Consider the following 15,833-nt stretch of genomic DNA (forward strand, 5'->3'; position numbering starts at 1 on the left):
ACAACTTAGCCTAGTTGTGGCGTAAATGGTCACTAAGTAACAACTTACACACAACTAAATATTTGAGCATTGCACCATTAAACTTAGGTAGAACGTAACCCTACGTATAAACAAAATATTTACGGAAGCCTCCGACCAGGAGTAATGGTTGGAATAAAAAAGCAGACTCATTTAATGACATCAATGTGCTCATGTTTTGCATGATAGTCATCAATCATATATGATGATGTTGGCATTTACACTCATTTTGAAGCATTTTGAATGGTAGTCTGTGTAAAGCCCGGTTGAGAAAAAAACCTGCCGCCTTTTTGGGTACGATGATGTAAGTGCTGTATAAACCCTTCTCCATCTCGGCTGGAGGGATGGGCTCTATCGCATCCTTGAGGAGCAGGGTCGTGATCTCTGCTCGTAAGGTGCTGGCTTTCTCGCCGCGCACAGAAGTGGAGTGAATAACGCTGAAACGAGGCTGGAGCCGGACGAACTGAATCACGTAGCTGAGTCGGATGATCTATAGTTTGGCTTGTTTTAAGTTGTTGTTGCAAGTAAACTTAATGAGTTTCAAACATCAGCTAGCTAGCTATTAATTTATAGAAATGACACTTCCGCATTAATAAAGTTAGAGATAGCTCAGCTAGTTTTGCAAGATAGCAACCAAACTCAGCCAGTTTAGCTATCAACTCTGCCTAGCGACCAACTCTCTGCTCATTCTGAGACCTTTTTAGCTAAAACAGTTAAATCGCCTACATCTGACCGCTCGTCAGATGCACAAAACCGCTTCAGAAGCAGGTGAAAACCTGGCCAGCAGGAGCCATCTCTGCTCTTCAGGACTGTTTTGAGTGTACTGACTGGCACATGTTCAGGGAGGCTGCAACATATGGCGATTCTACCAACTTGGAGAAATACACAGCATCAGTGACCAGCTACATCAGCAAGTGCATTGATGATGTCACTTTCTCCAAGACCATCACCACACGCTCCAACCAGAAGCCGTGGATGACTGCGGAGGTGCGCACGCTGCTGAGGTCCCGAGACTCCGCCTTCAGAGCAGGCGATAAGGCAGCCCTAAGAACAGCTAGGGCCAAACTGTCACGGGCAATCAGAGAGGCAAAGCGCGCACACGCCCAGAGAATCCACAGTCACTTCCAGGACAGCGGTGACACGCGGCGCATGTGGCAGGGCATCCAGGCCATCACCAACTACAGGACAACATCAGTTGCGTGTGACAAAGATGCCTCCCTTCCAGATGCGCTGAACGACTTCTACGCTCGGTTTGAAGTGCAGAACGACGTGATGGCGAGGAAGTCCACCCCTCCTCCCAACGACCAGGTGCTCTGTCTTACCACGGCAGATGTGAGGAAAACTCTACGTAGAGTCAACCCACGGAAGGCTGCTGGACCAGACAACATTCCTGGCAGAGTGCTCAGAGGATGTGCAGACCAGCTAGCAGATGTTCTTACCGACATCTTCAACATCTCTCTGAGCAGCGCCGTTGTTCCAACGTGCTTCAAGGCCACCACCATCATCCCCATGCCAAAGAAGTCTTCAGTGTCCTGCCTCAACGACTACCGTCCCGTCGCGACTTACACCCATCATCATGAAGTGCTTCGAGAGGCTCGTCATGAGGCAGATTAAGACCCAGCTGCCCCCTCACTAGACCCACTGCAGTTTGCGTGATCGTTCAAACTGTTCAACGGACGATGCCATCACCACAACCCTCCATCTGGCCCTCACCCACCTAGACAATAAGGACTCATACGTTCAAATGCTGTTCATAGATTTCAGCTCAGCATTCAACACAATCATTCCCCAGCACCTGATTGGAAAGCTGAAGCTGCTGGGCCTGGACACCTCCCTCTGCAACTGGATCCTGGACTTCCTGACTGGGAGACCTCAGTCAGTCCGGATCAGGAACAGCATCTCCACCACCACCACACTGAGCACTGGGGCCCCCCAGGGCTGTGTGCTCAGTCCACTGCTGTTCACTCTGCTGACTCACGACTGTGCAGCAATGCACAGCTCGAATCACATCATCAAGTTCGCTGATGACACGACCGTGGTGGGTCTCATCAGCAAGAACAACGAGTCAGCATACAGAGAGGAGGTGCAGCGGCTGACGAACTGGTGTAGAGCCAACAACCTGTCCCTGAATGTCGACAAAACAAAAGAGATGGTTGTTGACTTTAGGAGAGCACAAGGTGAACACACTCCGCTGAACATCGACGGCTCCTCTGTGGAGATCGTCAAGAGTACCAAATTCCTTGGTGTTCACCTGGCGGAGAACCTCACCTGGTCCCTCAACACCAGCTCTATCACCAAGAAAGCCCAGCAGCATCTCTACTTTCTTCGAAGGCTGAGGAAAGCACATCTCCCAACCCCCATCCTCACTACATTCTATAGAGGGACTATTGAGAGCATCCTGAGCAGCTGCATCACTGCCTGGTTTGGGACTTGCACCGTTTCGGACCGCAAAGCCCTGCAGAGGATAGTGAGGACAGCTGAGAAGATCATTGGGGTCTCTCTTCCCTCCATCAAAGACATTTACAAAAAACACTGTATCCATAAAGCAACCAGCATTGTGGACGACCCCACACACCCCTCACACAAACTCTTTACCCTCCTCCCGTCTGGCAAGAGGTACCGAAGCATTCGGGCCCTCACGGCCAGACTGTGTAACAGCTTCTTCCCCAAGCCATCAGACTTCTCAATACTCAGAGACTGGTTTGACACACACGTGTCCTGAGTTGCACTTTAATTACTGTCACTTTATAACTGTCTGCTACCTCAATAACTGCTATGTGCATAGAACATTATCTCATAGTATGTTATGTTTACATTTTTAGAAACTGTCATCTTTTTGCACTACTGAGTACTGGTCGGCGCTGCACTGTCTATTGTCCTGTTCATTGTCAGTAATTTGTTGTACTGTCCTGTACTTTTTGCACATGTTTGCACGTGCACTTTATATAGGTATATATAGGTAGTTTATATAGGTATTTTATTTCGTGTGGTCCTATGTTGGTCCTTTGTTGTTTTTATGTAGCACCATGGTCCTGGAGGAACGTTGTCTCGTTTTGCTGTGTACTATACTAACTGTATATGGTTGAAACGACAATAAAAACCACTTGACTTGACTTGATCTGCTTCTTCACCACTGAGAACTGGGAGACGGGGGCGTTGAGAAATCGTGACTTGTCAACGTTGTGCATCTCGACCATGTTCAGCCAGAGGTGGCGCTCCTGGACCAGGAGGATGGCCATCGCCCACCCGAGTGCCTGTGCTGTGACCTTCACAGTCAGTGGCAGAGCGCAGTTCCTGCAGCACGTCGGGGTCGGGACTACCCAGGTGCAGATCTTTGAGTGCCTTGGCTTGATAAACCTGCAGGAGAGCCATGGCATGCAGGGCAGAGGCGGCCTGTCCGGCGGCACTGTAGGCTTTGGAGGTCAATGATGATGTCATCCTACAAGCTCTGGAGGGGAACAGTGTGAAAAGATGGGGGGGTCGGCTGATATGGCATTCACCTTCAGGAAAGAGAGCTGCGACCGCAATGCTGCCATGAGTACATGAGCCATCCACGAACGCCGCCTCAGTGTGAACTCTACCCAGGCACACAAGGCAGCGTGAAGAATGAAGAATGCATCTGAGCCTCTAGAAATAGTTACAGGATTTTTCAAGCAAGTTTTCTTGTAGAGCCCACTAACAAGTTGGTCATTGTCCTGCATACAAAAAAGAACAAATTAGGGCTCTAGCAGGGTCTTGACCCTTTAAACTTTGGGACACTTGTGACTCAATTACTTTGAACGTGATTACAATGTTGTGGTAACATTTGCAGTAAGTGAATATAATGAGCAGCTAATGCTAATGATTTTTTATGGCACATTCTGAATTTCAAGGGATCTCACAACTGAACTTTTGATTGTGACAAATCCTCAGTAATTCTTTCTCAAAATATATTTCAACAGTACTGTAAGACACAGTAGCTTGGCTGTCAAATGATTTGATTGAAGTTTATGTAATTCTGAACATAACATGGTTTGAAGCACATTTTATTGCAGTGTGACTTACAATTACAAAATAAATGTACTGAGCACTGAACATTGCATAATTGTATATTTAACAAAGGAATTATAGCTTTCAACCAATTCATTATGTTTCTCTGCTCATTAAATATAATAGTACCTGGATAGTACCTGGTACCTGATACTTTTTAAAGTACGACCTTGGTCAAGGTTCCAAGCAAGCCGAGCCGATAATAAATGTGACGTCAAAATTCTGCAGATCACTGATTGGTAAGGGAGAATCGTCATTACCAGCGATACTGGATTTCCGACATGCGACATCGACCCGCTAGTTTTAAAGTTAGCAACAGCGATAACAGTATCATTTGTTCACACGACATTCGAATTGTGAAGAAAAAATGGCTGTGTGCAAATACCATGCCATGGTCAATAAACGAGGTACAGACCATCCACTCGTTAGCAATGAGCGAAATGAAAAAGTCTCTCAGGAAGTGTATCAGCTGTTGGCCACACACGGCTACCACCGGACCTACCAACAGTGTAGGGAAATGTAAAAAAAATGTAAAAGTGACTACAGAACCATCTAGGTAAAGTGGAAGTGGTTCGACCAAATGGACGCTATCTAAACCGGCGAGCAATGGGAGGGAGAGTGCCCTGGACTGCCCACGATGGAGTATGGTAAGTTTTGGTATGTTAACTCTATACTCTTCTTGAAAGCTTCTCTTTATTTAGTTGACCAGCTACTGGAAGCTTGCTTCTAAAACAACCAGGCCAATTTAACTGTTACACTTGTGTAAAATCACCATGCAACAACTGCTTTATGCAGCACAATGAGCTAGTAGCTAACAGCTAGTGGTCGTGTTATTGTTTTGGTCAGTTTGTGTCATGTTTAAGATGACGTCACGGCAGTATAGGCGGCGCAATTATGACGATCAGTCTATAATCCTACCCATGTTGAGATGGCACTAAACTTCAATGGAAATGCTATCTTAGAAAAGTAAAGCGAGTAGAGTTGAGGTGAGTCGAAACGTAACATGCAGTGGAAAAGTGCCAATTGATGATCACATATTTATTTATATTAAATTATTTAGCCGCAGTTGGCTAATACACTGCTTTGCTATTCATAAGACTATTACATATCATTCCACATGGCTTCCACCGCTGATCTGCTCAGTCATTTCATTTCACATCCAAACCACAGTGCCAGGAAACTGAAATGTATTTTTAAAAAATGCCTTTACAAGACTAATCTTTCAAAAGCATGAAAATCAATGGCCCCCTCAGCTCCCCTCCACAGGAATTATTAATTGCCTCGCACTTTGCTTGGCAAGTGCAATGAACTGATCTAATCTGCCTTGACCTGCTAATGTCACAGCAGCAAAAGTTCAAGACTTTGCCAACATGACATTAAGTAGACATTAAGGCCCAAAGCAGAAATACATTAATCTGTGTAAAGGTAAACATAGATTTTTCACATGGGCCACTGACACCTGGTTAAATATGGCTGATCTATACACACACAACATTTGTTAGGTGATTTAAATGTGTGATTTACATTTTATTTAAATTTCTTAGGTGATTTAAAGTTTGGTGATTTATGAAAGTGACAGCCACATTCTAGTAACTCATGGAAAATGTAGGTTGTTACAATCAAATTTACATTAAAGAGAAAAAAATGTAATTCTATCAGAATGTTATAGTTTACTAATGTTTTATGGAAGCACAAATAAATAGTTTTGAGTCATAAACTAAATTGACTAGGGTCACTGACAACCCTGTACACTTTTGGTAATAAAGTAATTTGAATTACATTTATTTATTTATTGCAATTTTTGCATTTTTTATTTTTACACTATTCTTAAGTGTCAGGATTCTCCAACCTCTGTTTGGATTTTGTTTCTCATTTTAGTGGTAGGATCCTGTCATCCAAGTTTATTTTTCTAGTTTTTGTCATGTCTTTTATTTTGAAGTTCCCATGTTAACTGTTTCATGTCATGCCATGTGATTTCCTTGTCCTGTCTTGTGACCCTCATGTTCCATCATGTTAATTAGTCTTGTGTTCTCATTGGTTCTTGTTTCATTAGTATTGTTCTCTTGTTATCTGTTCTGTTATTGGTCATCTTGTTATGTTGTTAAGACTAGTCTGTGTTTATAGTCCTCATGTTAGGCTTGTTCGACTTCATGCAGCTCTGCGCAGACCGATCGGCGGCTGACTTGAAGCAGTGCATGCCGGTTAGAAATTTTGTCCTACTTGATACAGCGCCGACGCCATGTGACTGTGACGTATGCCATCAAAGTACCGCGAGAGCGATTCGAGAGTAGCCGGAGGACTCAGCCAGCGCAGCTTCTCGAGCAGCTGCACAGGTTCTGATGATGACACAACTGAGCCACGATTGGCCGGATTCACTGACAACACTGATGACGTGCGTTTCAAGTTTATTGCGACTTTTAAAACAGTTCAATACCTTTTTATGTCGTCTTTATCTTAAAAATCATATTTATTATATATTGTTTTACTGTATTTACTTTATTGTTAATAAAGGGTTTGTGTATGTTTATTTTGCATGACTTTCTTTTTCATACAGACCTTTTACAGTATTCAGCTGCATAACCTATTCAAATGAGCATTTTTAATAACTCAAATGTTAATCTTAAAAACATACAATCTAATGTGGTCATAAATGTATGCTCCTGTACAAATGATGCATAATACATTGTTCTTCCATTTGTTCATATGGTTTCTTCATATTCTCTAGTTTATTTTGCTGTGGTCATACTTCACCTGCATGTGGTTAACAAACTGCTAACAACTTGCTATATCTTCAACTTAACAACAGTACAACATTCTGTTCACTTTCAAAGAGTTGGTCTAAATCACAATATAAATCCAACAGAATTGTGCTTTTCTGTATATGAAAATGAATGGTGTTTTGTCTCAAATGTTAAAAAGAGCTCATCTGGAGGGTACTGTAAATCCTGTTGCTGAAACCTTTTTTTTTTATAGGTTACTTTTATGATTTTGTATTAGCAGAAACACCCATGTCAAACTGCTAAAGTATATATATCCAATATGTTATCTTGTTTTGGAAGACCCCCTTCCAAAACACCACTTATACACGCACATCTCAAAAGTGTGTTAATACCATGGTCCATGGTTAATACATAAAGTTACTTAATCACTAAATCATGAAAACAATGGAAATCACTGCTAATTAATGTTGAGCCAAAACTGAAAGTTGACTTAAAAGGGTAATTGCATTTGTTGCTAACTATTAGTAATAATGAATGGAACTGGTGTTGGCTATGTTCCCATGGTTCCTTAGGATATATAAAGAACCTGCACTACCCTATGTAACACACAACAAAATGAACAACGTAACCATTAATGTGTTAGACAGCAAAGGTAATGTTGTCATGCTAACAGTTTCCAATGACATCGCTGAAAGGATGAAGAATGGTAAGGAAACTGCATAACTGTGAAATAATTACAAGGCACCAATGATTTGTGCAAGTGTTTTATTTATCATTTATTCCCCCAGATCAAATGTTCCTTTCTTCTGTCATGGAGCAAGTATCAGCTGTTGAAACAAAAGGTACACATTTACTTAATGACCAAGAATATACTGGAAATATTTCTTGAGTGACACTGACCACATCTACAATCTTCTCTCCAACCAGCTCTCCTCAGTGGCCCAGCTTGTGCTGCAAAGCTCCTCCAACCTCCTATTCCATGTCTCACTACCTCCACTAGGTCGCCGGTACCCCTAAACCTCAGTTTTGTGAAACCACCATCAACCAGCCAGTGCCCCAATACTACAACTAGGCCCTCTGTACCACCTCCACCATCAACCAGCCAGTACCCGATTACTACCACTAGGCCCCTGTACCACCTCCACCATCAACCAGCCAGTACCTGATTACTACCACTAGGCCCCTGTACCACCTCCACCATCAACCAGCCAGTACCCGATTACTACCACTAGGCCCCCTGTACTACTTACCTCCACTGTCAAGGACCCACCGCCTGCCACTCTGCAACCTGGTGCAGTGTGTGGAAACCCTTCAGCATCCATTCAACCTTCATCCCCCTCCTTCCAGTCAGACAGGCATGAATCTCAAGGTATTATATCAAATACTGTAAGGAAGATAAATGTCAATACTGTGGTTAAATTACATTTTCTTTGTTTTGTAGTGTTAATCTATTTCTCTCCTTATCCCCTCCATTTTACAGAAATAACACATCAAATGACACTATTTCTACTGGACCTTACAAAAACTCACCAGCAACTTTATTTTAGGAACAAAATGGCGTTCTATAAAAAAATACAAAACTCATTCTCACAAAAGGGCTACAACTTGTCAAGTGAAAAAATTCGAAAAAAACTAGCAAACATGTTAACCACTTATAAGAGAGTAAAAGACTGGCGCCGTGCAACCGGGGAGGGGAAGATCACCTGGGAGTACTATACAGTAAGTTGAAGACTGCTTTACTTTATGTTTCTGAAATAACATTGTCATGTCTTACATTGGCCATTTTCATTTTACATTTGAAATCCACCCCCACCAGCTAATGGATGAGTTATTTGGGTCATCGGGGATCGGTACTGCACCACTTGGCACCATTCACTCCACACCTCTAGGTTTGGAAGAGACCTCCACCCAAAGCATGCCCACAACGTCTTCTCTTCAAGACCAGCCAGCAGGTGCTAGTATGGATGAACAGCCAGGAACCTCTACCATACCAAATACAAACGTCACAAGCAGGCAAAGACGACCACAACCCTTACAATTTCTGGAGGCTTACGAAGAGCATGCAGAGAGAAGGACTGCTGTGCTTGAGTCCCTGGTAAGGCCAGATCTGGAGAGATGGTGGCGACTTAAGGAGAGGCGGAGAAGGTCCTTCGAAAAAAAGATGGTGACCAGCTTGGGAACAATTGTGGAGGAGCTGAAGAAAATGGGAAAAAGACAAGAGCAAATTATGCATCTATTACAGAATCCACATGAACCTCAATAAAATGATAATGTAAAGATGTTTTCTCTTTTGATTTACACCTTTCCCCAAAATGTCTACTATGTATTTTTTTTTTATGTTCCCAAAGAACACAATTTCTAATGACAAACTAATTTTGTTCAATAAAATACATTTCTTTATTTCAACACAAAATCAGTTTTTTTATCATTTGTTGAATATTTCTGCACATTCAAATCTTTACTTTTGTATGTTTAGTATACACATACAAGTTAGATCTGGCCACAAATCTGGTCTCTATAATGACATGCCTTAGTGTTGTGGGGTGGCTGGGGGTGTGGTTCATCATCAACACCATCATCTACCACAACAACTTGATCACTGGGCTCTAAACAAAGATTATGCAAAATGCAGCAGGCTGAGACTGCTGAACTGATATTGGAAATGCTTCTCATTTGCAGGCAATGGAGCCTCCTAAACTTAGATTTTAGAATGCCAAATGCATGCTCAATGACCACGCAAGCTGCATTGCGCTTTCTGTTAAAGTATCTTTGCCTAGCAGACAAGTGGCCATTGTCTCTATAAGGCCTCATAAGTTGAGGCAACAAAGGGTAGGCAGAATCCCCAATTATGTGCATTCCTTGTGGAACAAGGGAATGAGGATCTTCTTCAAGAACACGACAAACTTCTGTGAAGCGAAATGCTCTGGCATCATGCCAACTCCCAGGGTAACCCACACTGATGTGACAGAAGCGCCGCTGACTGTCACAAAACCCAGTTAAATTTACAGAATAAAACTGTTTCCTATTCATGTATTCTAGGGGATTATCACAGTGGGGTCTCAGTATAGGAATGTGACACCCATCCACTGCACATACAGTGTTGGGGAAACCTGCTGCGTCAAACCCTAACTTTGACATCTCCAGTCTTTGACCTCTGGGCCAGGAAATGTGGTGGGCCATGTATGTGTTCACATTGCAACAAAACTCATGGAGATGCTTGGCAAGAGTGGATTTTGACATGTTGAATCTATCTGCCACCCCACGATATGACTCCTGATTCGCCAATGTCCAAATGCAGGCAAGAACACTGTTTGTGAGTGGAAGTTTGGTCTGTTGTAAATTCATATAAACAGGACCAAGGGTAGTAATGACATCCTGCAAAGGTAGAAAAATAGGTTATCAAGACAACATGCTAACACTTGTAATAGTTCAATGAATTTTATATTAACCAGTACAAACCTCCACTTGTTCTTTGGAAAGCCTGAAATGACCTCTAAATTCTGAGAGACTGTAGAGAGGGACAACATCCTCCACAAAATTGTCTATTTTTGGAACCATTCTAACAAGAGGAATTGTACTCACTATATACATGTAGCCTAACTGAACACACATGTAGTCAAACATTTATTTTCAGTGTTTTATGTTGAATTGGGATTTTAATCAAATAATTAGTGTATACAGAAGTGTTGAAATTGGAGTAAAACTCCATTATTTCTTTGTCAGAATGAGTAATTCTCTATTTAAACCAAAATAATAATAATTATTATTAAAAGGCAAGCAACAGTAGCTATTGATTACAAAAGCCACCCATTACATCAGTAATACATTGCAAAGACTTTACACTTTCGATACAGTATTTTTATTCAACATATAATTTGCAGATTCTAGGTATAGTAACTTTAAAACTAAATTGATAATGTGTAATTTGTTTAAATAGATACTTCTTACATTTAACCATTTAACTCACCTTCGTTGCTCATTGTGCCCAATGTCATGCAAAAATAATGGAATTTCTATCGCTTCCAGCTCGTCTGCGATAAAGCAAGAAAACACCACGTGATCTGCCATGACTGACGTAATTGCGGCAAACTACGGGAGCCGCAACGTGTCCGGCTTCATATCTCCGTTTGCAGATCCTCCCCGCCTGCACGCGGCAACTCTCGCAGATCGGTTACATCCAGCACCAGCCGATGTCGAACACACCTGTTGTCTTGTCCTTCGTCAGGAATTGATTATATTCATGTTCTTGTTGACCGTGTTGATAAACAATTCATAGTCTAGTCACGTCTTTGGTTTTATTCTTATATTTGTTTTGTTTTCACTTTTGGCTTTTTTATCTTCATCTTCAAGTCTTCATGTATTACCTGTCCTAATGTTACAGTTGCATAGTGAGGATGTTTTCAAAAATATTTGACATTTATGGATTAATGTCACATAATGTCCAGTAATCATAACAAAAAGCTAAATCAATACTTGGTGTGACAACCTGTGCCTTCAAAATGATTTTCCTAGGTACACAGTTGTTGTTTGGTGTTGGAGGATAGGATGTTCCAAGCTTCTTGAAATCCACTTTTCTTCTATCTATTTAGGCTGATGCAATTGCTTCTGTCTTTAATTGATCCTAGACTGACTCAATGATGTTGAGATCCGGGCTCTTTGGGGGCCATGCCTTTTCACTTTTCTGGTCTTGTTTCAAACCCATTATTTTCTTTAATAACACAAAGGTTATTTAGGGTTAGGTAAGGGGTTAGACTTTATTTATTTTTGAAATATAGTGGACATGTCTAATCACTAACTTTATGGTTTGTTTTTATTTTTGTTCTTTTGTGGCATGGAGCTGCATACAGCTGCACATTTTGTGTTCCCGTTTAATTTTGTGTAAACCGTTTCCTGTCAGAATGCATTAAGTTGCATCTTAGAAAAGAAAATGTAACAATGTTTTCCAAACATTTTCCAAACAAATTATTTCACAGTATAAAGAAAGAAACGCACAAAAATGTTACCAATTCAAGTAACATTTTTCGCAGTTCAAGCGAGTTTGCACTCTGCATGAAAAGTGCTGCACAGAACATCTTGCTTTACTTTTAGCGCTGGCACTGTCCATTGAGTCATCAGAGACTCCAGCCACCCGAGTCATGGGCTGTTCTCACTGCTACCATCAGGCAGGCGGTATCGCAGCATCAGTACCCGCACCAGCCGACTACATGACAGCTTCTTTCCCCAAGCAGTCAGACTGTTGAACACTTGATCTATCAGGATCAATAATTAGCACTGCACTTTATTCATCTATAATCTCACACTGGAATGTCAACATATTCTCCTCAATATACTACTTCATATATATATATATATATATATATATATATATATATATATATCATATACTTCTGCTTATTGTATTGTATATTGTGTATTGTATATTGTGTGTATTGTTTACTGTACATTGTATATAATTATTGTGTTGTGTAAGTATGTGTACATTTGATATGTAAATTGTTTTGTGTAAGTATGTTGTTTACTGTAATTGGTATATGTCTCGTCACTGTCATGACTGCTATGTTGCTCGGAACTGCACACAAGAATTTCACCTACTGTTGCACTTGTGTACATGGTAGTGTGACAATAAAGTGATTTGATTTGATTTGATTTGATGGAAGTGCAATACGGCACCAGAGAAATGCTGATGCTTCACTCCAGCGATTCCTGTGAATACAACTTTTCACAGGTCCCATATGGGTATGTTTTGTTAAAAAAATATGGTCACTTGATCATTGACACGGAATTGCTGTTGTGTGTGTTTGTGGGTGTGCACATCAGTGAAATGACCACGGACACATTGCAAAGGTTTGCACTATTCCAGCCATGTTCAGAACTCATACGGAGTAAAAATACACTTGAAAACTTTTGGGCCTCAAATAACAGAAGAATCACAATGATTTTCAGTGTCATAACCCAGGACTGGTCTGACTTTTGTCTTTATAAAAATGTTTTATTAAACTGTGCTTCTTTCATCTTCTTGCCTCAATGATTTTACATCATTATCACAGTGCCTCATCACAACAGTATACCGGTAGGTACGGTTCTGGTTTGTGATGAAACTAAAAGTAAAGAAAAGAGAAAGGCATAAGTAAACAAAGTTCTTTCACTCACTCACTCTAACCCAAATAGGGTTTTTCAGGACATCACACATTTGGGCCAGTGTATTGCCTGAGGCACAGGCCTTAGAAATACTTCTTGGTTTACTCAATCAGAAGCAAAATATCAAGGACATTTCCCCTTGAGTTCCCCATTACAGCACTCCAAAGAAAAATGGAAAGTTATCAGTCTCAAAGACAAAAGAAGATTTATTTAAGCTAAGTGGATATTTGTCAATTAAATAAATTCACAGGGTGCAGGACTGTTCCCAATGGTTTCATTCAAATTTTAGCAAAAATCGGATGTTCTTTTAGGCTTTGGGTTAGATTAATTCTACGCTATGATTTTTTTTTTGTCTATATTCAGCCAAGATATTCATGCAAATTAGCATCTGATTAATACCTAATATTTGCCTCTGAGTTCTGGCATACCTTAATCATTTTCTTTTGAATGAAAGAGACAAGCCAGTGAGTGGTTTTCAAAACTGGCATTTCATGATGGTATGACCCTAATGATAATGCAGGACTATCCTCAGGCTCATGATAAAGGCAAATTCTCCAGTATTTGAGTTAAGGGGAAACTGATAAATCTAAAAGCATGAGCTACTGTAAGATCATTTTGAAGAAATAGACTACAAATGAACACATCTAATACATATAGTTGTCACGTGACAATAAAATGACTACCTGCATGTTGATTTGGTGGCCAAACTGTTTTAATGAATTTATGTTCTTTTTTACTGTCTCTGAACAGTAATGCCACCTAGACATTTAAACTTTAAGCCCAAGAAAAGAATATATAAAAATTTCTCGAAATGTATTAACTTTTTCAGTAACACTTTACAGTAAGGTTCCATTTGTTAACATTAGTTAAAAAAAATTAATTAGCATTAACTAACAATGAACAACAATTTTACAGCATTTATTAATCTTAGTTAATGTTAATTAAAACACAGTATACTAATGCATTTTTTTTAAAGCAAAAGTTGTTTTTGTTAACATTAATACATGAAATAAATATGAACAGTTGTATTTTTAACTAACACTAACAAAGATGAATAAATTATGTTAAAAATATTTTGTAAATAGTTTGTTCATTATACCTAATGCATTTACCAATGATAATGAATGGAACCGTATTGTAAAGAGTTACCTTTTTTATGTGTGTTTGTGTGGTCAGATATTTTGAATAACAATGTTTAACAATTACAATTAACTACAAACATAATTACAATTCTGCTTAAGGATATCTGTTATGAATGCAGACGAGGGCAGACAAGGAGTGGGATCTAAGTGCGAGTTCTTTATTGACAAAGTGAAAACAAACAAGCAGGAACAAAAGAAAACATCCACGGGGGGAAACAAACTGAAACTAAAACACGAACACATTGGAGGAACACGGAACTAGGGAAACACGGCAGGAAGAAAACACGGCAAGACAGGCAACGGAGCAAACATCAGAACATCTAAGGCAGTGAAACATACATCAACATTCATTGATCGACATTCACTGGAGAACAAACAGGGTTTAAAATACACAAAAGGTAATGAGACTAAATGAAAAACAGGTGAAAACAATGAGTGACTGCTGGCAGTGATGAGGGCAGGGAACTATGGGAAATGTAGTTTGTGACAGTGACATGTGAAACGCGGGGCAGACAACAGGGAATCGTAACAGAATCCCCCCCTCAAAGGAGCGGCTTCCAGACGCTCCTAAAATAAAAAAAAGGAATACCCAAAAAAAAAAAGAAAATCATCCAAGGAGTGAGGGGGGCAGGCAGACCAAAGAGGGCACAAGGGGCAAACAGACAGTCCAAGGGAGCACAAGGGGCAAAGAGACAGTCCAAGGAGGCACAAGGGGCAAACGGACAGTCCAAGGAGGCACAAGGGGCAAACGGACAGTCCAAGGGGGCACAAGGGGCAAACGGACAGTCCAAGGGGGCACAAGGGGCAAACGGACAGTCCAAGGGGGCACAGAGGGCAAGAAGGCAGTCCAAGGGGCCACAGGGGGCAAACAGGCAGTCCAAGGGGCCACAGGGGGCAAACAGGTAGTCCAAGGGGCCACAGGGGGCAAACAGGATGTCCAAGGGGCAGGGACAGGTTCAGGAGGCCTGGGAGGTGGCCACAGGACAGGGACAGGTTCAGGAGACCTGGGAGGCGGCAACAGGACAGCCATGGGGAACTCCGAGGGCGGAGCCGAGGTAGGCGGAGCCATGGAAGTTTCTGGTAGCGGAGCCATGGAGGGCGGTGCCGTGGAAGACCCAGGTGGCAGAGCCATGGGTGGCTCAGGAGGTGGAACCGTAGAAGGCTCTGGAGTCAGAGTCTAGGGAGGCTCAGGAGGCGGAGCTGAGGATGGCGAAGCCACGGAAGGCTCGGGAGGCGGGACCATGGAAAGCTCTGGAGGCTCAGGGGGCGGAGCCGTGGGAGGCTCAGGAGGTGGAGCTGAGGGAGGCTCAGGAGGTGGAGCTGAGGGAGGCTCAGGAGGCAGAGCTGAGGGAGGCTCAGAAGGCGGAGCCGTGGAAGGCGAAGCCGCGGAAGGCTCGGGAGGCGGAGCCGAGGGAGGTGGAGCCATAGGAGGCTCTAGAGGCGGAGGCCTGGAAGGCTCTGGAGGCGGAGCCGTAGGAGGCTCTACAGGCGGGGCCCTGGAAGGCTCTGGGGGTGCAGCCATAGGAGGCTCGGGAGGCGGAGCCATAGGGGGCTCGGGAGGCGTAGCTGTAGGAGGCTCGGGAGGTGGAGCCCTGGGAGGCTCAGGAATTGAAGCCATGGGAGGCTCGAGAGGTGGAGCCCTGAGAGGCACGGGTGGCTCGAGAGGCGGAGCCCTGGGAGGCTCGGGAGGTGGAGCCCTGGGAGGCTCGGGAGGCGGAGCCCTGGGAGGCTCGGGAGGCGGAGCCCTGGAAGGCTCGGGAGGCGGAGCCCTGGAAGGCTCGAGATG

At 42.4% G+C, this 15,833-nt stretch overlaps 1 protein-coding gene across 1 annotated transcript; it reads right to left on the reverse strand.

Annotated features, from left to right (window-relative positions):
* Window positions 1–7,521: 7,521 nt before the first annotated feature.
* On the reverse strand, window positions 7,522–10,807 carry LOC127631382 (uncharacterized). Its single transcript, XM_052109485.1, has 4 exons — window positions 10,735–10,807; window positions 10,227–10,326; window positions 7,960–10,142; window positions 7,522–7,853 (listed from the first exon to the last, which is right to left on the reverse strand). The coding sequence occupies exons 2-3, from the start codon at window positions 10,323–10,325 to the stop codon at window positions 9,258–9,260; spliced, it is 984 nt and encodes a 327-aa protein (XP_051965445.1). The 5' UTR covers window position 10,326; window positions 10,735–10,807; the 3' UTR covers window positions 7,522–7,853; window positions 7,960–9,257.
* Window positions 10,808–15,833: the final 5,026 nt, after the last annotated feature.

The sequence above is a fragment of the Xyrauchen texanus genome, chromosome 38 (assembly GCF_025860055.1).
Source record: "Xyrauchen texanus isolate HMW12.3.18 chromosome 38, RBS_HiC_50CHRs, whole genome shotgun sequence".
In the NCBI taxonomy this organism is placed as follows: Eukaryota; Metazoa; Chordata; class Actinopteri; order Cypriniformes; family Catostomidae; genus Xyrauchen; species Xyrauchen texanus.